Source organism: Styela clava, chromosome 4 (genome assembly GCF_964204865.1).
Source record: "Styela clava chromosome 4, kaStyClav1.hap1.2, whole genome shotgun sequence".
Taxonomy (NCBI): domain Eukaryota; kingdom Metazoa; phylum Chordata; class Ascidiacea; order Stolidobranchia; family Styelidae; genus Styela; species Styela clava.
This window is the reverse complement of record NC_135253.1, coordinates 20,701,446-20,726,115: the sequence shown is the minus strand read 5'-3', so window position 1 is coordinate 20,726,115 and position 24,670 is coordinate 20,701,446. Positions and strand designations below refer to the sequence as shown.

Here is a 24,670-nt window from a genome sequence, read left to right as displayed (position 1 = left end):
AAATGAGCACTTCCTCGACCGACTAATGATTAGTAGCAAATTAAAATTGTTTATTATGGTGTTATATTTCTTTTCGTATATATTCAAAACATGAAAGTCATTTTATGACAGGAAATTCAAAAAGTGGGCTAATGATCCCAAATAAATAATTAGGTGCGGTCCAAATCCAATAATCGAAAGGTCCGGATTCGGACCGCGGTCCGCTAGTTGAGTAGCCCTGGTATAGGACATGATTAGGTACAATAATATAAAAACATAAGATTGAAATTATACGAATATGAATCGACTTGATGTATGAAGTTTTGTCGATATAATAGTTAAAATACCAGAATATTGAATTAAATTACCATTTAAATTTTACTATTATATCACATTGTGCTGCATTTGGCACTTTTTAGATCTTAATGAAGTAATAATAATCTACTACATAGAAGGTAATAATTATACCAATTCACAATGCGAGGATCACATCGTGGATTACTTCTTCTTGCAGCTTTTGTACTTTGTTTACATCACGTGACAAGCCAGAGTAAGTCATGCATGAGTTTATTAATTTTGTCGTCATCGCTTAGCGTCAAATGAATAAGTATCAAAGTGTATTTCTGTAACGTTTCGCCTATGACCTCGGATAAAACGTTACAATTTTACATTTGTGTTAATGTGTGACAAGACTCGAATTTCATAGAACAAGTTAATCATCTTTACTTCTGCTGTATCACCCATACACTCATACGGATCCACTCGCGCAAAGGAACAGAGTAAGGACAGCGTGTCTCACGTAACCTCCAACTGATAGTTGAATTATTATTGGTTTAGGCCTGAAAATTGAAAAAAATGACACCTATTTCACTGTCAGACATATTGGCGTATTTGCATTTATATGATAAATTAGCATTATCCAGATGCAAATAAATAACCTTAAAGTAATTTGTATACAATACACAATGATATAGCGGTTAAAGCTATGTACCTAACTGTGTTGTCGTCGTAGATCACATAAGTGCTTGCTGTTATGAATTGGAAACTGAGTACCTCGATATAAGGCTTAATCCAACTTAAATCTAATGCACACTTAAAACGAATATAAAGTGAAATACAACACAAGTAAATGTTACTAAATAGGAAAAACAAATGCGCAACAACTACTGACGCTAACAGCAAGCGGGTCGACGAGTAGAGTTAAATAAAGTAACAACACACCACAGCACAGCAATTATTGTCGTCTAATTTTGAACAGGCTACAATAATCATCGCAGGACTGCAACTACATAAACAAATAGTTGCATTGATTTACGTTCCCAAGTTATTACCTCTGCTATATATGTGGAGATGCCAAATATCAGTCTTCAAAATTTTTATTTATTTGCTAAAATTTTAAAAATTCTGTTGGCTCGCGATTAAAAAATCCAATCCCCGACACACGAAAAAGATTCACTAATGCAGTGGAGTTGCTAACAGAACAAATAATAGTCTTCAAAATTTTTGAACGTGCAACACTTTTTTATTTAAAATTTAAAAGTTTCGTTTAGGACAGCCCAGTCAAATATTTCAATCCTGACACAAAAAAAGGATTTCGGTCTTTCTACGAGAATTCTAACTCAGTGGTTCTTTAAACGATGGAGCGCCCCACAACGGGGTTGTAGACATTTTTTTTTTTGAGGTGACGTGGGGCAAAGCTAATTAAAAATAAAAATATTTGTTTGATTTTAATTTGCCCGCCATACTTGGATATTTAGATTTCTTTATTGTTTGAAGATTTCGATTCCATTGACTTAATTTCACGTGTTTTTGAATCAAACATACTCTCGCCCTACTATCTGTTATTTGTAGCTTATTGTTAGCTAGTTATTTAAGAGGTGGCGCGGGACTTGAAGAATTCTAAAAAAGAGGTTTGAGAACCACTGTAATCTAACTCCAGATTCTTGTCCAGAGCATTGTTCCGAGCGAAAACGTGTAAACATTATGAACTTTTAATTTTTTTTTTCGTTTCTAGTCTTTCCTTGCAACACAACGACTGAACTTCTTTATCAATGTAATGACGAGAAAACTTGCGTCAAAAGAAATACATTCTGCAATGGAACCTCATTATGCCCGTGAGTAAATTTTAGTGAAATAACGAATAATGGTGGAACCGAGCATTTCGAATCTAGTGGTAAAATATTCGAACCGTTTCAGACAAAAATTTTAGAACGCCGCCATCTTGTTTTTTTATCCGCCAATAGTCAAAGTGAATCCTTTATTTTTAGGCCATGTTTTCAATATGCAATTTTGACATAAAATTATTTTCTTCCTAGTGATTTATTGATGAAATAAATTTCTTATTGTGTGTGGATACTCATTGAACGGTCTGAGTGATGGGTGCTTTAATTTATAGTAATTTATGTGTATGAATGATCGATTAAAATATAAAAAAGTCACATATAATTACATATGTTCTAAGTATTCGAGATTTCATTCGATTGGGAAAAAATATTTAATTCGACTCTGAAATCATCAGGCATTCAAAAATCCCAGCCCTGGGTATTGGAAGTATTAGTATTGGAAGCGGTAAATCACCCACTATTGTGGTTGGGTCTAGGCATTTCGAATCGAACAGTAAATTAGTCGAATCTGTTTGGACCTGACATGAGCAAACTACGGCCCGCGGGCCAAATCCGGCTAGTCGGGTAATTCAATCTGGCCCGTCTGATGCTGCCTCAACCAAATTAAAAACAAATTGTGATGTTTTAGCTGAAACATAGCTCAAGAAAATTGTTGAGATTGTGATTAAATTTAGTTGTGGCACGAGGCTTATTGTTTTCCACTTTTGCTTATGTAACACTGTAAATATTGGTTATGAAATGTAAATTTTTACGTCACACTTACATGGCCCGCCAGTCTACTCTAGGTGGGCAAAATGTTTGGCCCCTGGTCGTAAAACCTTGCCTACCTCTGGTTTAGACGAATCGAGCAAGCAAGAGCCCGACTTTTGCGGGACACTAAAGTATCCATTTAAAATTGCATATATAACGGAAACGAATTTTATTTTGCATAATCCGGGGGGGTAGAGATTTCGAAAATAGGCAGAGGGATAAATATAAGAAAAGAGATTGTAAACCAATGATTTAACGTTTTTCAGGGACAACAGCGACGAACATTTTTTCAACGAATCAAAGTCTAGCGAGTTGGGAATGAAATGCCAATATCTACGACAAGAAAGAATCGATAAACACTGCCATCTACCGGATAGATATTTATGCGACCATGAGATGGATTGCGTCGGAGGTGAGGATATACAACAAAATTTGAATTTCTGATTCGATACTTAAGAGCGACCAGACAGCGTAAACCTTCTATTTAAACCGCATGAGGCATCGTGACGAGAAGCGGGAGAGATAAGCCGGACACATGAGACATGAATTTGTGAGACACCGTGCTTATATGTCACTTGTCCCAATTGCCACACTTTTCTGAAATGTGTCACTTTACCCACTCGTCTCAATTCCCCAACTGTCCTTACGGCCACACTTGTCTCAATATATCTACTTGTCCCACGTGTTTTACTCGCCTCACCTGTCCCCTGCAAAAGTGACAGCTGAGTGGGATATATAGGACATTTTTGAAACGACATTTTGAGACGTCATTGCAGAGTGTTATTTTCATTTACAAATAGAAATGCATCAATTTCATTCTTTTATTAAACAGAAGTAAATTTATTAGCAAGTATTGATACGGAAAGATCGGAATATTAAACTTCTCAGGTAAATTATAGATGTAACTACAAATAATTTTATATTTGTTAGGTCTAGATGAATGTGGCTGCCCTCACACATTTCACTGCGATAACGGAGATTGTGCGATAAAGGTGACATTTTGCGATGGGAGAACGGATTGCGCTGATGGTACCGATGAAAGAAAATATAACAGGTTAACTCTCGTCTTGTGTACGTGGTGGTCTAGTACAGTGATAGGCAAACTGTGGATTGCGGCCCAATCGTGGGCTGCCTGGCATGTTCTAATGGGCCTCCAATTATTTCATTTATGGTAGTGATGCAGAAAAACAGTTCTATAAATCCAACATTACAAATAAATATTAACTGCGATTCCAACATAGTTTGATCTATCGCATCAACCGCCAGGCCATTGCTTCCAGTTCAGCAGTGGTGACGCGTCTCGATACACTGGTTTATCTCCCTTCAAACTAGAATGCATTTTTTTTTTATATTTTCTTTTCTGTATGTGCAATGCGTATTTTCGGCATGTGTAAAAATAAACTATTGACTGCCTACTGACTGATTACAAAATTTTAGGACAACGAAGATCGGCTTCCAGTGTCCAGTAACAAGCACACACGAAACGAATAATTGCATTCTACCTGACCGGTATGTTTGCGATGGCGAGTCGGATTGTGATCTCGGGATTGACGAATGCTTTTGTGACTTCAGCGCTGGAGGAGAAAAAGGAGTTTATCTGAATGAATGTGAGTATATGTTGGCCTTATGATACATTATGGTATTTTTCAGTGGTTTTCAATCTTTTTGGCGAAGCGAATCCCTAGTGAAACATTCTGGAAGTTTGAGAAACCCCTGTGCGATACTTGTAATGGTGTAAAAACGATTGTAATACCTATAAATATATATATAACCTAAAACATGATGATTTTAAAAGTGTAGCAACTTTGATATATGAAACCAAACAATATATGTATATTAATGTAGACTATCCGATTTGAAATGGAATTTGTCGGACTTACGCACTGTACCTGCGAACCCTATGGTGTGGCGGAACCCCCCTGAAACATGCTATTTACCCAAAGTTGTCGATTTGATCCCATTCACTTTGCCCCCAATAGTATTATTAAAGGCATTAATTAGCTTTGTTTCGACCATTCATACCGTTTCTAATTAAGGTCTTGGACACGAAGTGGATTTTTGTATCATTTTGCTATATTTCCTTTGTTGTTGTTGTGTGCTCTGTCGGTTTTGAACGGGTTTTAAAATCGGGTTTCCAATTAATTTATTGGACTCGAAGTCCAATTGAAATTTGAATGAATCATTTTGCCGAATTGTAGCTGTTGTTGTGTGCTCTTGTCAATTTGAATTCGTATAATACTGTGTCGACTCGAAATGACTTCAGAATATTATGTCGGTGATTTGATTACCCTCTGCATACTGTTTTAATCGTGGTATGGTGCACAGCCTTGACTTAATTCTTTGTATAATTTTGCTAATTAATTAATTTATTTGATTCGGAATAGATCTGTGATTGCATTTTTTTTTTGGGAGTTCTTGTTGTGCAAATTTTTGTTGTTCTCGTTGGAATCCCGTTTTTAAAACTCTGCGACCAATCGATACCAATTACAATACGAATACTTGAATCTGGCAGAAGTTGTTAAAAAGCTAGTACTTTCAGTAATTTTTCGAATGTTTTCTGGGTCATACACCCACGAAAATTTTAGCCCAAATTCTGATTTTTTGCATACTTTTATATTACACTTTTTTAACATTCAGCTGTAATTTTACCGACATGGCGAAAGCCATATCAGGCATTCGACTTCCGTGTTTGTGAGTTTAATTACGCATTACTCAATATGATATTTGATTATATTTGATATATTGCTTCCTCTCGTTTAAGAAGCGCGTATCTGAGTGTTACCACTAATAATTTATGGGTTCAAAGGTTAAGAACGTTATTTTAAGCTCCGTAAACTTGAAACAAAACGCCTTTCTTATTTTAACTTTCTCCCTAAATTTTGATCGTTTCAATATATTTCATGAGCACGCATTAATATGATATTCAGTATAATTTTTATAACATTTGACTGAAATTTTGCTGACTTTAGTCATTTGTTCTTTATGTCCATAAATTGATCTAATTACCGTTGTAATCAATTGAAAGACGCTGACATTTAAAAAATCTTGTTTTCTCCGGTCCTTAAAATACACTTTTAAAGTTTTAGGCATTCGGGCTCAGTTTGCTAGCTTCAGCCGACTCAAAATTGAACCCCTTTCCAATTTTTCAGCATACTCGAACGAAAAATGTTTCCGATGTCTCGATCGATCTCTCATTATCCCTATAACACAAGTTTGTGACGGAATCGTGCATTGCCAGGATCTATCTGATGAATGTCTATGCACAGATAAAAAGAATTACACTATGTTGGATATCTGTGGATCAGTATGTGACGGTAAGAAACGAATATTATTATTATATTCAATTTCATTATATCCGTTCGGTAATATATAGCATACCAAATTTAATAGAATATAATTGAACAGCCAACTCACCGGGGAAGGGAAAACCAAAGATGGTTATCAAGCAGCAACATTCTAATATCTGATTTGTAGGGTCGAAAATATTAATAGTCAGAATACTGGTAATGCTATTACGGTTTAACTAAGATGCTGCAGCAAAAATAAGATACCTACTTCACGTGAAAAATTTGGCGCTCCAGAAGCGTGTGTACCAATATGGAGGAAAATAATTTTCTTCGCCTACTTCACATCAAGTTGTGTAAAGGGACTAATTACTATGGGCAGTGCGTATATTCACTTAGGTAATAGAGACAGTTCCCGAACTCGTAACAGCACTGAAATAAAGAAAATCGGAATAAAATTATGGCCAAACCCTAACTTGGTACACACACACACTATGGGAATACCAAACTAGCAAAAGCTCCTGCAACGTTTTGATAAGACTTTCACAGACACGAACACGATGGTACAATTCAGACAGAGAATCCTTATTCACTTCGTTATCAAACAGATTCGAAAGCACAAATTTTGGAGCCCCAGAAGTGTGTGCACCAAGATTGCGTACATCCTGAACATAGTATGTGTACCAATTTAGGATTCAGGTTGTGGGACATCTTGGTGCACATACTTCGGGAGAGCCCAAATTTATTGTAAATGTAAAAAATAATCAATTTATTTTTTTGGCAAATATTGCAGGTACTGATTGCGATTGCAAAGGTGAAATTACATGTTCGCAACAAAGCACGGCGACAACTTCTATTCCATCGAACAGTGATAAAGTCTGTCTGTCTTCTGAAGCAATCTGTGACAGTGTGTAAGTGATTTATTGAATGTTACGTTTTCACGCGTTTCGCTACGAACAAGGCTTTGTACAGTCAGTCATTGATGTGCAGGGATATAGTAATATTTGAAGGACCGATATTTTATCGGACACAAATTTGTCCCATGGATATATGGATATATTATTATGTTGTTGTTTCTGTTGGTATTTTTTTCCGTGTTGCTATAAAAAAATCGCATTCATTGTTCCCTAATGGGCTCTGAACTTTTCAGTGCTCAAAGACTGTATTTTTTTGCTACAACGCTATTACTTTTAGTTTATCCTACTTTTTCTATGAATTCTTTGAGAACTGATATTTCATTCAAAATTTAGCTATATTTTTTTCAATACACTATCGAAGATCGCAAATCAAGACAGTCTGTTAATTGGCTAAATAGGTTAATTAGGTTAATTGGTTAACATAGGACAAGACCATAAGCTTATAATACCAACAAAATTGTCTTTTAGAATCGACTGTACAAACGGAATAGACGAAATGTATTGCGCCGATAACGATCAACTTTTTGAATGCTATGACAAGAAGACGAAGATTAAAAAATCGTTGTTTTGCAATGGTGGGTATAATGCGGTTCGATTTCGTATATTGTGAACTGTTGCTACAAATTTGCTTCCATTTTTCAGTAGAACAGTCGATAGAGCAATTAACTCAATATTTCGATGTCGCGGATTTAATATTTTAAATCCAACCCCATCTTCAGAACCCCGTCCAAGAAAGAATATCTTGGATGTAAATTTTGACCCAGTTGGAATCTTGCCATACACAGAAACTTCTTACTTACATATTTACGACGACATGCAGTTACACGAATTTTTGCCTACGTATTTACTATTCACAAGCTTGCAAAATATGGCAGAATATTAGTTTTAAGAGAATTCCGTGTGGAGAATTCTGGGTGTTTTCCAGTACTGGTTTAATTGCTGAGCCGCACTAACGCGTACGGCATGTATTTTAACCGGTCCCATGCATCGCACTGTCTCCTCTTCTCGAGGTATTTTTTATTTTATTTTCTCAATTTACAAATTTACATATAATTAGGTTCGACTTATTGTATGGGTGCCGGTGCTCGATTACCAGTACTGGTTTTCCGCGTTTCCTTCACCCTAAAATATGACCTATTTATAATTTATTGCAATTTGTATGCTTGTGCATATTTTTTATGTGGTGAAAAATAAACTGCTGATTACTGAAAACTTGTTATCATTATTTTTTTTATGTGCATTCCACTGAACGTATCTTTATTTCACAGGAATACCAAATTGCGCCGATGCTTCAGATGAAATGCATTGCAAGGAATTGACTAATTATTTCTGCAGATATTACAGAATAAATTTCCCGTTTATATCAGGTATATTGTTTTATTTTATTTAACCTGGCAATGTCATGAATATTAAAAAAAACAGATGGTCTTGTCGTAACGTGTATAGATGGTGCTTTTGCGCAGTTTCGAATCACAAGTCTACCACCCAATCCAGGGGTAAGAAACTGAGTAAGCAGTGTCACAAATCTGAAAGATTTTGAGGATCTTTTGTACAAAGCATCCCGCCACTAATGCAAAATTGTGAGATTTGATAAAAACACTCCCGCCCCGTTTTTAAATAACAGTTAGTAATTATTCATTTGGGGTTAGAGTTGGGGTTAGAAATGACTTGAAAAAAATTTGAATTCGCTGAACATTCTGCATTCCTAACTCTAACTGGATACTCGCTAATTTTCTTAAAATGAACGTTGGCGGAGACTTTGTACTAGAGATCCAATTCTGGTCCTTTGAAAATTTGCACCTTTTTACATATTGTTACATATCCGTGGCTGCGTATACATTGCAATGTTCGAAACGAAAAGAGTAAGTAAAGGTGTTATAAACAAAATAGCACAATAATTGTAGGAATGGAGGCAAATCTTTTGGAAAATAAACAAACTTAGTGTTTAATCAAAGAGCACAGTACACGACTAGAGCAACACAAATCCAATAATTCAACCATTAAATATACCATACTTATATATTTCTGTTTTTTGACCTATTTATCTACTCTGCTTGTTCATTCCATTTAGATTGGGACAACGTGACACAAACAAGCCATCAGTGGGTTGGCATACCACCCGGCAGGGGTAAGTGCTTGTCCTTCTAATTGCGGTATATTTTTTCTGAACTTGCTTAACACTGAAAATTACTAAGGCTTGTTGAAACTTACTGAAACCAATGGAAATTTACTGAAACCGACTAAAACTTATAGAAACTCACTGAAAATTATTGCTAATGAAGTATGTTCTGGTGTAAAGTTCATATCAGATAATGCATTTCCTAATTTCCCAGCATGTATCTCGTCTTCTCTCGTAACAAAGCTATCCTGTTTTCCCCTCTAAAATACAGAATTTTTTTATTTGTCTGCTCGTCAAGAACCGTGTTTGATTAATTAGGTGTGGACGTCCACAAATATATTCATTTTTTTTATCTCATGCAACAGGGTAACAGGGTAGGATAACAGGGTAACAAAAAATGTTCTGGCATTTTTGAGGATGATAGATAAATACTTAGGTCCGAAAAATGATAAATGGATATTCAGCTAAAAAAAATGGAAGACCTGTTATTCAAATGAATGGTAAACTTTTATCTACACAGTTGTAAGTTACACAGTTCGAAGATACTTAAATCACAAATCCATCGTCCAGCACGAATTCTTGTTTTCATATTTCAGAACTTCCACCTGATTATCCATTTTACACAACTCGATGTGATGGAGTACCGATGTGTGGGGAGTTGGATGACGAATGCTATGCAAAAGAATGCGAAAGTAACAGGCCCGGATATTGTAAATTTGTATCCGGATTTGGCGAAGCATTTAGGTATGATCGAGTGTTTTTTTTATTTATTATTGAAAAATATTACTTTAAAAGATATTTGCAACAAGCTGATTCTGAAGCAACGTAAACTTCATTGATGTTCTGCAAGAAACCATTTTTATTTGATGGATTTTTAAATTCCGTCCGAAAAAGGCTATAGAACGATCATTTGTGTAGTGTGCAAAGATCTTCTTTGTACAATGACATATATTCGATTTTTCGTCAGTTCACCATTCACCTGCTGTCTATACACATATGCCAAACCAAGTAAGACCATCCGAACATTGATATTTGAACAAAAAAATTTCAGACTATGGAAATTGAAACTTGAGACTTTGAGATCTATTTCGACCTTTTAATTACTTCCGGTATTACATCCGTATTTAATCATTAAGAAATGAACCGCTAATAAAAATTGACAAATAAATTTTGAAGATGTTTTGATTGCTTATTCCAATACTCTTCATTCACTCTATATTCGTTTGAGATCAATTAAACGTTTGAAATCAATTAAACAAATACTATTCCAATATCGGGACATGTTTATACCAATACAGTCCGATTAAAACCCTTATTTTGCCCATCATCATTACTTGTTCATGCCACTGCAGGCAGATTGCATCCACATTTGTCCTACCTACCGGCCTTTCATAGTCAATTCAAGTCAGGTTTATTTTTTCCAACCAGTAAAGTACAAAAAACATGCAAATAATATATATAAGAAAATAATGATATTTACATTACTGGGGAAAAAAAGACGCGGGAATCCAAAACTGGTTATCGAGCAGCGAGCGGCATACTGTGTGTTCCATACTTCTTTGAGCCACTGCTAATTTGTTTTCTTGTTTATTTTATAATGACCATATTTCTGCTCTATTAATTCAATATAATATTCAATGTATACCTTCTAGATGTCCAGTCTCTGGATCCCTAATCGTAGGACGGGAGATTTGCGATGGAAAACCATCATGTAATGATACAACACCTGAAGTATCAGAAGACGAATTGTTTTGTCCAAACAGGTTAGTTTCTGTATAGAAGTACAGAACAGATAATTTAAATTTGCAAAAATGAGAAAAAAGATCCGCGTTGAAATAATCATTGGTATTCACTAATCCACCATAATTTCTTCACAGCTTTAGTATAGTTACTTATAGTCTTCTTTGCTTCTGAGTGACTGCGCGCGTTCGATGAAGACTTACTCAATTTAAAAATATTTCCCTTCCTTTCATGCTTTAGTATTCATATATTTAAACAAAAAATGCGTTTATGAGAATTGTTGAGAAAAGGAGATTTAAAAGAGTCATAATTGTGTTCAATTACTAAATTCAATCTTTCTCTGAAAATGAAAACTTTTTTGTGATAATAAATATACCTTTTGTGCTTTGTATTAATGCCTATTTCTGAGGGTACAAAGTTTTATCAAGTAAACTTTATTTAAAATATTTTTCAACACCTTCATTGACCTCCACTCGGTCCGGCACAGTTTTAAAAATTTCACCTTCTGCAGATTTTACTGTGCAAACAAAGGCGCAACCAGACGACCCATCCATATTCCTATGAGTGGACAATGCAATGGCATCCAGGTACAGATTTTACAATTTTACAAAGCTATTTTAAATTGCCAGTTACATAAAAAAATTTCATACTAACTGTTCCTGATATATATGCTAAAATATTCAGGTTAAAGGAATACGATAACAAAAATCTTTTAAAGATATAATAAAGCCCTTACATGCCCTTTAAAAGCAAATAAAAACCCAAGAATGAATAACATAAGATTGACCAGGACGACCTGGTAGTTCTGAACATTGGATTATAATTGGCTGTATACATACAGTCTCATTCAGAGGAAATGTTCAACACATAGATGGGAAAAATCAATCTTATATTAATCCTGAAATAAATCCCTAAAACACCTATATTTTTTTAAGAATTCAGTAACTTTGATACCTATTTTATGGTATTATGAGTAGAATTATTTTTTACGATTTCTTTTTTATTTTCGATTAAAGGAATGCGATGATCAAAGCGATGAATTGAACTGCAGTGATGTCTCGCATTTTTACTGTAAAGATAAGGGTTCGACATTGTTCGTTAGACGTTCTGAGGTAAATTTCACTTTTTAATTTAATTAAAAGTTGATCATGATATTACAAATAAAAGAAATCTAGTTTTACAATTCGTTCATAAATTGACCCATTTTGATGCTCTCATTCAAAAGTAGGAAAAATACTAAGGATCTACATAAATAACTACAAAATCAGGGTGGTCGCGAGAAAACAGAAAATTTTTCAAGCTTCTCTTTGTTTTAGCAAGTAAAAACTTATACAAAGTTCCATTAAAAGCATATGTTTTATTACACTCATAGATGCTCAAAATGTCGTTCGTGCAATTCAGAACATTGTCTTATTCTAGTCCAAGCGCGTGTAGCGATTTGAAGGTAACTTGTGGAATATCGTTCCAATTCAATATATACCAATACGCTTTTTATTCGTGATCTCATCTGACCATGAAATTTTCTGCTTTACTAGCGACCACGCTGCGTATCCAGTTATGGCTTGAAAAGAGCCTGAAACTCGGTCATATGCCAGCTTGGTCATATTCTCGCAATTTATCACATTACTAACAACGCAATAGGATCGCAGGTGCGACGCGATTATCCTAACAGGCCATGTCTTACACAATAATAACTTCACAAGATATAGACGAAAAGTTCAGCATCACAAATGACGCTCTTGTTTGAAACCTCCGTGGTCTTCTATGTTTCCCACAAATAAACTACATTTACCACAATTTTCAATGTTGTAGGTCTGTGACGGAACTCAAGACTGCGATGAAGGTTCCGACGAATGCCAGAATTGCAATCCGAGTCCTTTCTCGTCAGATAAAAGTTTAATCAGTTCAAGAATCCTGATTGTATTCTTGTGGATTATTGGTAAGAAGTTTAATAGGTTAATGAATTCTAAAATTCGAATTCGAAAATTATTTTTTACATAACATTAACCTCTCTCTTTATTAGGCATGAATGTTGTGTTAAAAATAATTTTCTTTAGATAATTTTGAATAATGAATACACCTGTGAAAATCTAGTCGAATCTAATCGAAGTTTGTCATATATTTTGATTTTCAAACAAATTGAATTTATTTATTTCATCATTAAGAAATTTCTAGTAGTTAGGTAAATTACCAATTCTTTCAAATCTTACCAACAAATACAAAACCAGTAATCATGTGAACCTAATTTCTTCTATACGCGGAAACTGAGGCTGGAAACCCAGGCAGAGTAATCATCACCGCGATGTCAATTGTTTCTTTATTACTTAGCCCGATACGGTTACTTAATTCAGTCTAATGAATAAATTTTAGTTCTCAAACTTATTTTCGTGTCTAAGGTTTGGTTGCTGTAATCGGAAATCTGCTGGTCATTATCCACCAATTGAAGAACTTGATTCGTCCCGATGGAAACCAGAGCACGGTTGCAAAAATCAACAGAACTCTGGTCTTGAATCTTTCATTGTCGGATATCCTTGTCGGGGTAAGTTATCGTATTATTGCGAGAAAATTTCGAGACAATAGATACAGAGAGGGAGATTTATTGTTTTGTCAACCAGAAAACAAGCAATGGTACAAATATATATATAGATATATTACACAATTTAATTCGGTATAGACTGGCGGGAGCGATACGACCATAAGTTCGTCAGAGTCAGCTCTCCCTCAAATTCAAGATTCACAGTTAACGGTATATAGAACAAGCTACTTGGGAGGAATTGACTAAATCTTTTACAGAATAGTGTTGGGTATTAGCTATATATATATATATATATTGTTAAAACAATGGACCTTTGTTATACTTTCAGGTAATAGATCAGGGTTTTTACTTACAATAACATTATTGTGAATGGTTTCTACAATTATATATGATGAAATAATCTTATGAGAGTGGGAGATATACTAAAACTCGCAATACATTTGTAAAAGAAGTTTCAAATGACTTGTAACTAGAAATTCCAAATTTAACACAAGAAAAGTCAACACATGTAAAGCAACGTATACACGATTTTCATCCGAATTTATAAAAAAATGATTTTAACGCACCTGAAACTGATGGACGTTATTATTAACTAAGTACTGCGAAAGCTCAATTTTGTCGACTCCAATATCAAAAACCTTCAATTTCAGGCTTTGATACGACTGCACATTCAACGCGTTCTCATCCGATAAAAGTAGTTTTGATCTAAGCACCAACAGAGCTTAACCTTGTCTCCGGAGTAATACTCCGGCTTCGATTCTGATAGCAGATAAATTTCTATACTCCATTTTCATATTTCGATAAGACTGTAAAACTCTGCCAAATACTGTAGGCTACAAAAAACATGAAGATATTGTGATCTGGTTATAATTCAGATTATTAATTTGATAGTAAATCACCAAACTTTGTTCAATTAATAGTGAAATGTATGCCGAATCATTAATCAACCGACATCAGTTGTGTTGTAGTTATAACTCAGATGTTTAAAGGGTACTTCCGAAAAATGTGTACCAGATTAGGGTTGGGCCATAATTTTATTCCGATTTTTTTATTTTAATTCTAATAGTTTGGGACTGTCTGTATTAGTCAAGTGAATATCCCCTGCCCATAGGATTCAATGCCTTTACACAACTTGATGGCGAGCCAAACTAGTTATCTTTATTTTGGTACACATGATTCTGGAGCGCCATTTGAAGTGATGATGTAAACAAGCGAACTTTATTGCATTTGCAGTAAAATATTATTTCCAATCATTCAACGGTCGTCAGTAATTTTTTGCATTTTTGTTTTTAGATTTATCTGGTATCTCTTGGAATACAAGATGCAAAAATAGGAGAATATTGTTTGTTTGATCAGGAATGGCGCAGTAGTAGCACTTGCTCTGCTCTAGGAACGATTGCTCTCATTGGAACGGAGACTTCGGTGTTTATATTGATGATCATGACGGCTTATAGATTGTACCTAGTTGTAAAGTATGTGGAAATTATAACTTGAATTTTATTTAAAAGTAATGAACATTGGGTGGTACTCCTGTAGTGTGTGTACCAGTAGTGTTCGGGGACTGTCTGTGGTAGCCATGTGAATATACCCATGAGCCCTGCCCATATGTTACAGTCCCTTTATCAAACTTGATGTGAGTTAGGCGAACAAAATCAGTTACCTCCATATTGGTACACATACTTATGGAGCGCCCATTGAGCAAATCATTTGTCATTATTTCTGAATATACCAACCTCACCCAGGGTGTAATAAGCTAAGTAGGCAATACCGAACTGAAAATATTCCAGCTCTTCCAAATAACAGCGGCTTCTTTCATATCTGAGATATCGATGGCCGCTTGTACATGGCTTTGATCGTCGCGTAAAGCGCTATTGAGCACTGTATAAAAAAATAAAATATCTGATTAAATTCCTTCATCCTTTTTCCACTTGCAGCAATAATCATAATTTTGTATTCAGAGATTACAACAAATTCTTGCATTCGACTCTTGAAGAAAATTACGAGACAATTTTATCATTTTTTTTTTCCGAATATTGCTTTACTTTGCGTCATGTTTTATGCAAGTCAAAAGTAATCGCCAATATCAGAACATCTGCATCAATTTGCCAAAATGAACAAAAATTCTGCGTGTTTATTTCAAAATCTAACAATGTAACTTAATTTTTATACAGGCCTTTCAAAACTCAGAACACAATCTTTCTCCAAGTTGCCATAGTTGTTGCTTGGTTTTTCTCATTTCTCTTGGCTCTGCTTCCCTTTGCTGATTCAATGTCTGACTACTTTGTTTCATGTGTTTGGTAAGTTGGGATTCGCATTTATATATAGGGTTTTGCTATTACAGTCCAGGGGTTTCGCACGTTTATATTTAATCCGAGATTTAATATCAGGGGTGTGCAACCTGCGGCCTTCGGACCAAATGCGACTCACAAGGAAATACTGTGCGGCCCGCGAAAGGAGTTTTTAATTTAGTTTAATCTGGTGCGAGTAATTTCAAGCCTATACCTAAGTCCAGTTTATCATCTATGCTTGGACGAAGCTAAAACCATTGTCATAAAATAACAACAAATTTTTTTGCATGCAACTACAAGAGAGTCTATGTTGAATAAATGCCCTCGGTTTCAGCCAGTTATTTGTATCTGGCCTTCGTGTATTAAAAGTTGCACACCCCTGGTCTTCATTATCATATGTATTTTATTTCAATATAATTAAACACCTACTAGGTTTACTGATATTAAACTTGTTATACTTTGAAGATCATTATCTTTTGCCATTATAGGGTTTGCTTTTACATATATTTATAGTTTACTACATTCTTCTTTGTGTACAAAAAAATTCATCTATTCCACAGAGGTTGTGAAAAACTCGCTCCACCAACAAATTGAAAACTAAAGATATTATTTTTTAAATACTGAGTTATCATTTTTAAACTTTGACTGGTATGACTGGTATTTTCTGTTTATGCCTGAAGAAGCAGTCATAAATATGCAGACATGTTAGTACTCGTTCACCCGGAAATTGTTCGAGAGACTCCTAAAACAGATGCTTATTTTCATCCATTCCCTGTGAACGTTTTTGTGTGCTGGCAAAATTATTTTGTTAGTAGTTTTGTCAGATCTTTGCCAATTTTTTTTAAACCTTTATGACTTTTTGATGTTTTACGAACTTTAATTGTTTGATACTTTATATTTTTCTATATTAGGTATCGCAACAATGAATTCTTTGGACGCATTTGTCATCCAGAGTTGGTGTCGTTCACCAAGGAATTGGCAAAACGTGGTGGAGAGTCATATCAATTCACCAATGCACTAAGGTACAAAGTCAATAATACTTTTCACACACTTTGTTGAAATATTGATGATGAAGTAAATAATGGTTCAAAAATGCGTTGGAGCTTCCTTTCCACGTTGTTTTTCATTCGGTATATCGTTCATATGTATTTTTACACGATATCTCGTATTTCTGCTCCAAGTCACAAGTAAACAAGTTGAAAAATGCTTATTCTAGAATTGGGTTCATGAAAAATGATAATTATGTCATTCTTAGCTAAAATATCACGACAATAGACAACGCAGTCTCAATGGAATTTATGAAATTAAAATGTTTAAAAAATAGTGTCTCAGCTATGCCCATGATGATGACGTTTTCATTCATGGTTGATTGCAGGATTTATTCCAATTTTATTAAAGTTCTAGACAAATAGCAATAAAATATAGTCAAGTACAGATCATTGCAATACCAAGCTATTGAATATTATCACATACGACTATATACAACACACAGACACTAATAATTATAGTCAAACACGATTCATCAAATTACATTTTAGCAATTATATTGATGATGTTTGTTCAGTGTAGAATATTCGGCGCTCAAGAAGTGTGTGTACCATTTTGTTTGCCGAATTTACATGAAGTTGTCATTGTGTAAAGGGACTGACACCTATAAACAGGGGGTATAATCACTTGGCTAACACAGACAGTCCCCGAACTCGTAATAGAACTAAAATAAAGAAATTCAGTATAACATTATGGTCTAACCTTAACCTGGTACATACACTACGGGAGTACCCAGACAGTAATTATAGTTAAACGCGATTCATCAAACTACATTTCAGCAACTATGCTGTTGATGTTTATTCAGTGTAATCACTAAAATTAGCTTTATTGAATATTCTCGATGTTGTTCCTCGCCAGCATTATTTTGCCAGACGATGTGTCGTTGGCAATGCCGTTGGCATTGCACGACTTCCTGAGGGAATGCACTTCCTTGATCTCTCACGAATTACGTGATGTGATCGTATAAAACCAACGAAGAAAAGGCACATATCTCATGAATAATTTAAAATTTTATCGCGTCAATAATATTAGCAATAAAAACAATAATACCAAATTATTTAAAGATAAAAGTATAATTTCTGATAGTGTTTTTAATATGCTTCAAACCTGAAACTAACTTCTGATCGCCGACATGTAAATTAACTCATGGTTTTTCGACGAGAGGCCAAAAATTTTGTCTAGCTCTACTGGCGGGCCATGCAAGTGTGACGTGAAAAATGGCATTTTTTCAACAGAATTATATTTACAGTGTTACAAAAGCAGGAGTGAAAAGCAATGAGCATCGTGCTCAAACAAAATTTAATCTCGATCTCAACAAACTGCTTGAGATATTTTTAGCTGAAACGTAAAAATATTGTTTTAGTTGGGTCGTGGGGGCAAGATTGAACTACCGCACGGGCCGGATTTGGCCCGCAGGCCATAGTTTGCGTATGCCAGGGCTAGAAGCACACCATGTCCTCTACGTTGTATCCCAATAGCATTCACTGGAAGATAGTTAACAGTAACTATCACGAAAATTACCGAGCATCACGCAATTTAGGCACTATACTGTTGTTGGTTATTCGGCCCTATCATTGTTTAATAACACAGTCAATGAAACGATGTGTCTGCCGTTGACTTTACGTGACTTCCTGAATAAATTGCAGCTAGAGATTTACTAGGCTGTCCGTGATGTGATGCCATTATAACGACTACAGCAGTGGATCTTTTCAAGCCACTCTCAAAAATACCTATCTAACAATAAACTACAAATGACAGATAGTAAGGCGAAAGTTTGTTTCATTCAAAAAACACGTTGAAAATACGTGGATGGAACGTAAATGTCCAAAATAAAAAAACAGAAAATATCCAAAAAATAGCGGGCAAGGTCAAATCTAACAAATAACTTTATTCACGCCCCCTCAAACAATTGTCTTAAGATATATTCGTAGGCCAAAAATAACAATAACGTTCGAACTTGTCCGTCTGAGCGTTATCCCTATATGGGGCGTAATTTTCAAAACAAGATGTACATGTGGCACTTTCATGTTCATGACGTCATTGACATATTTTTGAAAATTTAATATACATTTTCTTGGTTTCCTTACATTTTTCACATAAAATTAAGTCGCTTTCAGAACCTATTTTAAGAAGCATAATATGGAATATGCAAAATTATATGAGCGGATAATTAGCCTAATTAGGCAGTCTGGATCAAAAAAGAGCTAAATGCCTGTGATTTGTTTTTTATTCAATTTCATGTTAAATATTATTACATCATTTACAGCGGTGGCTACACATGGCGCAATATGATCACAGCAGTCAAGGCACTCAACTCGACTTACGTACCAGAACGATATTTCGGATACTACTCTGCACACAGTGTGTGTCTCCCTCGCTTGTTTCCAAACAGAAACGAAGACAGTTCATGGGGATATTCGTTGTTTCTGATCTTACTCAATTTCTTTGCGTTCATATTCATCCTCGTCAGCTATATTTTCATCTACAGGTAATATATATTCAAGATAGTGGATATTTTCTTTTCTAATTATGATATGAATCTTATAACAAATTATTTCTGTAGAAACTGAGAATTTTAAAGCTGTCAAAATATTTGCTTTTTTTTTCATCAAATCCCACATTTGCTGATCACAAGGTTTAGATAAGAATGCTTCGATATCTTTTTGAAAACGCTATTTTTTTTAAATTTGATATTACCTATCCAATTACATTACATTGATGCTAATATGTAGAATTTAGACATAGTCATCTTTGTACTATGCAGTTCAAGAGTCCTGCTGCACACTAACACAAATATATTTCTGAAATGTTTCGTCTGACCAAAATCCGACTTTCTCAGCAGATCAGTTTACAATAATTAGTCGCACAATATAGTCATGTTCTGTGTACGATTTTGACTTATCTTATTTATTTACTTAAAGTTGTTTTGAATTACAAAAAACTTGGTCAAAACTCTTGCTGTCGTTGTAAGATGAAAACACTAGGTTCAAAGACTCTGCCCAGCATTTTATTGTGCAATAATTAATTTTGGATAGCAACTTCAAACAAAAAAGAATCCAACCCTTTCATAACGTAGCTCTTTTGTCATAATTAGCCGCTTGTGTACAGGCATTTAACAGCAAAGGTTTGAGAGCAAGCATAAATTAGTTATATTAATCAGCTAAACCAATTATGGTATTTGCAATTATTCGATAATGTGCAAGTTTTAGTAACATTATTATTGTTTTATCAGAGCCCTACTCTTATGGTTTATTAATAGTTAAACTTGCAACCAAAAATTGATTTTTCTTCAGAAAAACGACCAGAAAGACATCAGCAAACAAGGCTACATCGGAGGATCGTATTATTGCTCTGCAGAGAAAAGTTACACGAATTGTTTTGACTGACTTCTGCTGCTGGATGCCGATTTGCATCATGGCTTTTCTCAAAGTGTCAGGTGAGGAAGATTTCCCCTTTTTTTTCATTTTCAGCTTATTGTGTTAGCTAGTTATTTTTGAGCTGGGGCGCGAGACTTGACAAATTCTAAGAAGGGCATAAAAAGTTCGAGAACCACTGCACTATATTATTGGCCACTGGTATGTACGAAGTTAATACTTTAGGAATGACCAGAATTTTTCCAGTTTGACCTGACCGTCCTTTTTATTACACGCTGGGTAAAATATAGGGCGTGGAAATCGAAATCATTTACAACTACTTTTATTCACAAGATACTTTTTTTTGAAATGTTACTAACATACAATTATTTTTCAACAGGAGTGCCTGTCTCAGATCTTGCATATGCTGTTACCGCCATAATTCTGTTGCCTATAAATGCTGCAATGAATCCGTTCCTCTACTCAGACGTCTTAGACTGGGTTTGGGAAAAAATGCTTCCTCTCCGTGTTTGGTTTAGAGGAACTGCATGTGGACAAGGGATTGAAAAGCATTTGACTGATATGAGGCAAAGGAATGGAACTAACACTGATTCAGGTAAATCAATTGAAAAAGTAATAGGAGTCGTTTTAAACAGATATCCGGTAAATTAAATATTTGATTGTGGGAATTACATAAAATAATTTATTTCGACTAGATGATTAGCATAACAGATAAATGGTCAAAACTATAGAATCATTGAATCAATAAAGCAAACAAACTGTCAAGTGAGTTCAAAGCATGAAAAACCCGAATAAAAGATGTTTTTAAAAGCAGGGAGTGTTGCGCATCGCCCTAATTTCTATCTTATGGGACAATATACGTAACAAATTTTTGTCTCCCAGGCAATTTAGTATTCGTTATTTATTCGAATACTTTTATACAACCAATTATGCCAAAGTTTCATATTGTATTGCCTTTGAATTCGATTTTTGCATGCTCTTAGCGTTTAAATTATTTCCCACTTATTTGAATTTAAATTTAATTTACTTATTTAAATCGCATATAACCGCTGGTAAGTGGTAACTTTCTTGATCGTTTTCTTAATCAGCTTTCAATAGGAGACTGTAAAGCAATTGCATATTTATACTCTACTAATACTTATAAGTTTTTCGAAAATGCATATTACGATTGAACATAGATATTTTTTCTATTTTCCTTCGTTTTACAATTGTTTGAGTAAACTTTTTTCCAGCTGAAACTCGGAACTCTCCACAGAAAACGATCCCAATTGCTAATTTGGGTAACTATGCAAAATCGAAGCTTGCTAACATAAGGCATGTTTAACAGCAAAGTACATTCATTCATGTAATTTTAAAAAGTGGAGCAAAAAAAACCACATTTTATTTTAATTCTAATTTGAAATGTGGGAAGTTTTTGCCTCATATGTCATACTTTTGAAGCAAACGTTTTACCATTAAAGTCACTTAGAGCACGTCAAATTTCATTTTAATTAATTAATAAGGTTTTTGTGAAAACAAAAGCCGCCACAGAAAACGGAAAATAGGTTGAGTCGACCAATAAGAATTATTCAAAACGTCAGGTCAAAAATTGGGTTCTTAAAATCGACTACTGCAAATTACGTTAATTGCAATTCAATGGCTTTAGATTTCTATATCTCTCAGGCTTCTGGATCTTCTCCAGATTTACTATTATCAATAGGTGTTCACCTAACCATTAACACATTATAATTTTGACACTAACTCAATGCTTGCAACGAAGATTACTGGTTGAAGCCATTTTTGCGAACATTTATTTACAGGACTTGCAAGGCGACTCGAATTAAAACCGACTTGTAATAACGTTAAGGAGATATAAATATGAAGATTCCCTAGCAATTTAAAATCTTTATTGCAATTGGAAAAATACCTTTAATTAGTCATATCATCCATTTTCACTCTTTCACTTTATTAAAAATGCACGATTCAATAGAAGGTAGCGAGTATCATCATATCAGCGATAGATAGACATCATCCAACATATTAGTCTGCCCCTGGAATGTTTCATTGTGGTTCCACTCCATTAACAACTCCATTGGAAACAACTGGCTCAAATATTTTATTCATATCTGTAGCTCATGGTGCAATCATTAAACTGCTAATTCATTCAGATTTTCACTCCACTTCAAGTCTACTTGAAGAGTTATTTTTTTTCATAATTCAGCTCAGTTATCATATTGCCAATACATTATATATAGGAGAATACCATAATGTCTTTCCACGAAAAAGAAAGTATGTTCGACAGCTTCCGTAAGATCATAGTCTAACCTCTTCAGACAAAACAAAATTTAACTTAGTCAAACAGCGAATAACGAACGACGCATTTCTACTATCTGCTATTTTGTGGAAAGAGATTATATCTTTTTATACTATCTCGTTCAAGCATCCTTAAACAACGGCCACACACGGATTCGTATTAGTTAGTAGACAAAGTGAAAAAAAAAACGCAGTTTGGATAGGATAGGATTTATATATTTGTCCCATCTTAATCATATGTCGAACCACTGCATCTCGTCCGGCTACCAACAGTCTATGTCGCGTATAGGATCAGTTAGATAGGTATTTTGCTTTCAGATGCATTGACTTAATTGTGAAGGAAGCCGTAACCGACCAGCAGTTACGTGAAGCACCCTACAGCGGCGAGGAGTCCAGCAATTCTATCTCACATAATTCCACGCGAGGTATTAAGAGGTGCGGTGGAAAGCGTAATCCTAACGCTTAGCAGATTGCGCCAAATCGCCGATTATATACCAGTCCTTTTTGATTCAACTGCTCTCTTCCAAGAACATGGGTTCTTGGAAGAACGAGGACTAAGGGTACGATACAATATTGCTGGACAAAACGTTTTTCTATCACCACAAAGAAGGCACACGTCTTGCAAAGTCAATATAAGAAGAATTTTCTTAAAATATAAGCTATTGTCTTGTTCAATTGATCATTTACCACTCATAAAAAGCAGGGAGCGTGGCTATGGTCATCAGCCATATTGCTTTCCTGATATATTCCAAGAGCAATAACCAACTTTAAACGGTCTTCTTGAGTGATATTATACTGTAACATTTCTGCTAACATCTTGAACAAAATTATCTCTTTATTCCTAGGTGTTACGGGAACAACTAACGCTCCATCTACCGGTGGAAACCAGACAAGCAGTGGCCAACACAACACAGGTAGGCGTGTAATTTATAATTCATTTACTTTTCTCTACATAGAATACCACTAATAAATAGACACAGTTAAAAAAGTTAAGATGCATCCTTAAGATAGGAGTTATGAGAACCTGAGCCCAAAACCTAAATTTCGTGATTTCAAAACGTTGAAGATTATGTTTGAGCTACTTACTTATTAATACATGAAATACCAAAGTTGCACTCCTTCATTAAGTTTGTAAGCCAAAGCGAATTAAGGGCCAAGCCGGTGTTGTTTCGAATTCGGTCAATGGAAGTCACAAATGTGCAAAATTCGTAATAGACCTTCTTTGATATCATTTCAAACCCTCAGAAGTAGGTCGGAACTCCTCCCTTTTAAAATGTAAAAAAAAATTGTGTTGCATTCACAGCCATTTTGGAGTAGCTTGAAACATTTTTTATACCCGCAAGACCGGCCCCCCCCAGCTCCCACGGCCCGTAACGTAGCGAAGCGCATCATTGTTTGATATATTAGTATAAACTTTCTCTTTCTTCAATCCATCGCTACATTTCTAGGTAAAAAGTATTTACCTGGTAGTTATCAAATGTTGATTATCAGTTCATTCTATTTTAGAACTCCCATCGAATGGACATAAAAAAGAAGACACACAAATCTAGTAGACGAGCGCTCCTCATCCACAAAAGACTTGAACCACTCACAAAAGACTGGCTGTATATGGCTGTCGTTCAGCACATTGCGAAACTGCAATACTCTGAAGATCTGTATCATTACTCAGGAAAATATTATTAAACTTTTTATATTACATGGAATATAGGCGACTTGTATAAATCTATAGTGCGACGGAAATGTCATTAGAAAAGTTAATATAGAGTAATAGATATAATTGACATATCGCACACGAGTTCAATAATGCCTATTGGGCCAAGGTCAATATTTCAGAGCAGGGGTGTGCAACCTTCAATACAATATAGGACCAGATACAAATAACTGGTTGAAACCGCGGGCCGCACCTTTATTTAACTCGTTTTGCGGGTCGCACATCATTCAAAATTGGGACTGCCCCGCGGGCCACACAATTTTCTCGCATACGACCCGCAGGTTGCACACCCCTGTTTTAACCCAAGCGAATTATAATTTTAACAACATCTGGTCTTCTCACCATTTTGAAAATTTTTTGACACAATTCATTTTTTTCATTTTAGTCACGTTTCAAGGGCAATAATTTCGAAAAAAACAATTTCAGATCAATATAACTACATTTGATTTCAATATGAAATCACTGGTTTTCGGAGTGAATTCAAGGTGTTTATTAAAATCATTTGATAAT

General features: G+C 34.9%; 1 protein-coding gene across 2 annotated transcripts; it reads left to right on the top strand.

Moving 5' to 3' along the window:
* Positions 1-393: 393 nt before the first annotated feature.
* On the top strand, positions 394-24,133 carry LOC120326605 (uncharacterized). Of its 2 annotated transcripts, XM_039392926.2 has the most exons (25): positions 394-529; positions 1,994-2,093; positions 3,119-3,264; positions 3,783-3,906; positions 4,290-4,459; positions 6,002-6,166; positions 6,930-7,047; positions 7,522-7,628; positions 8,322-8,420; positions 9,125-9,181; positions 9,769-9,916; positions 10,825-10,935; positions 11,424-11,499; positions 11,929-12,024; positions 12,725-12,851; positions 13,309-13,451; positions 14,742-14,920; positions 15,620-15,745; positions 16,648-16,758; positions 19,050-19,271; positions 20,077-20,219; positions 20,537-20,752; positions 21,390-21,437; positions 23,295-23,363; positions 23,956-24,133. In XM_039392926.2, exons 1-25 carry the CDS (start codon positions 457-459, stop codon positions 23,997-23,999), a joined length of 3,018 nt encoding a protein of 1,005 aa, XP_039248860.2. In that variant the 5' UTR covers positions 394-456; the 3' UTR covers positions 24,000-24,133. The 2 variants fall into 2 exon arrangements, with proteins under 2 accessions (XP_039248860.2, XP_077967958.1); XM_078111832.1 differs by lacking the exon at positions 21,390-21,437.
* The last annotated feature ends 537 nt before the right edge of the window (positions 24,134-24,670 follow it).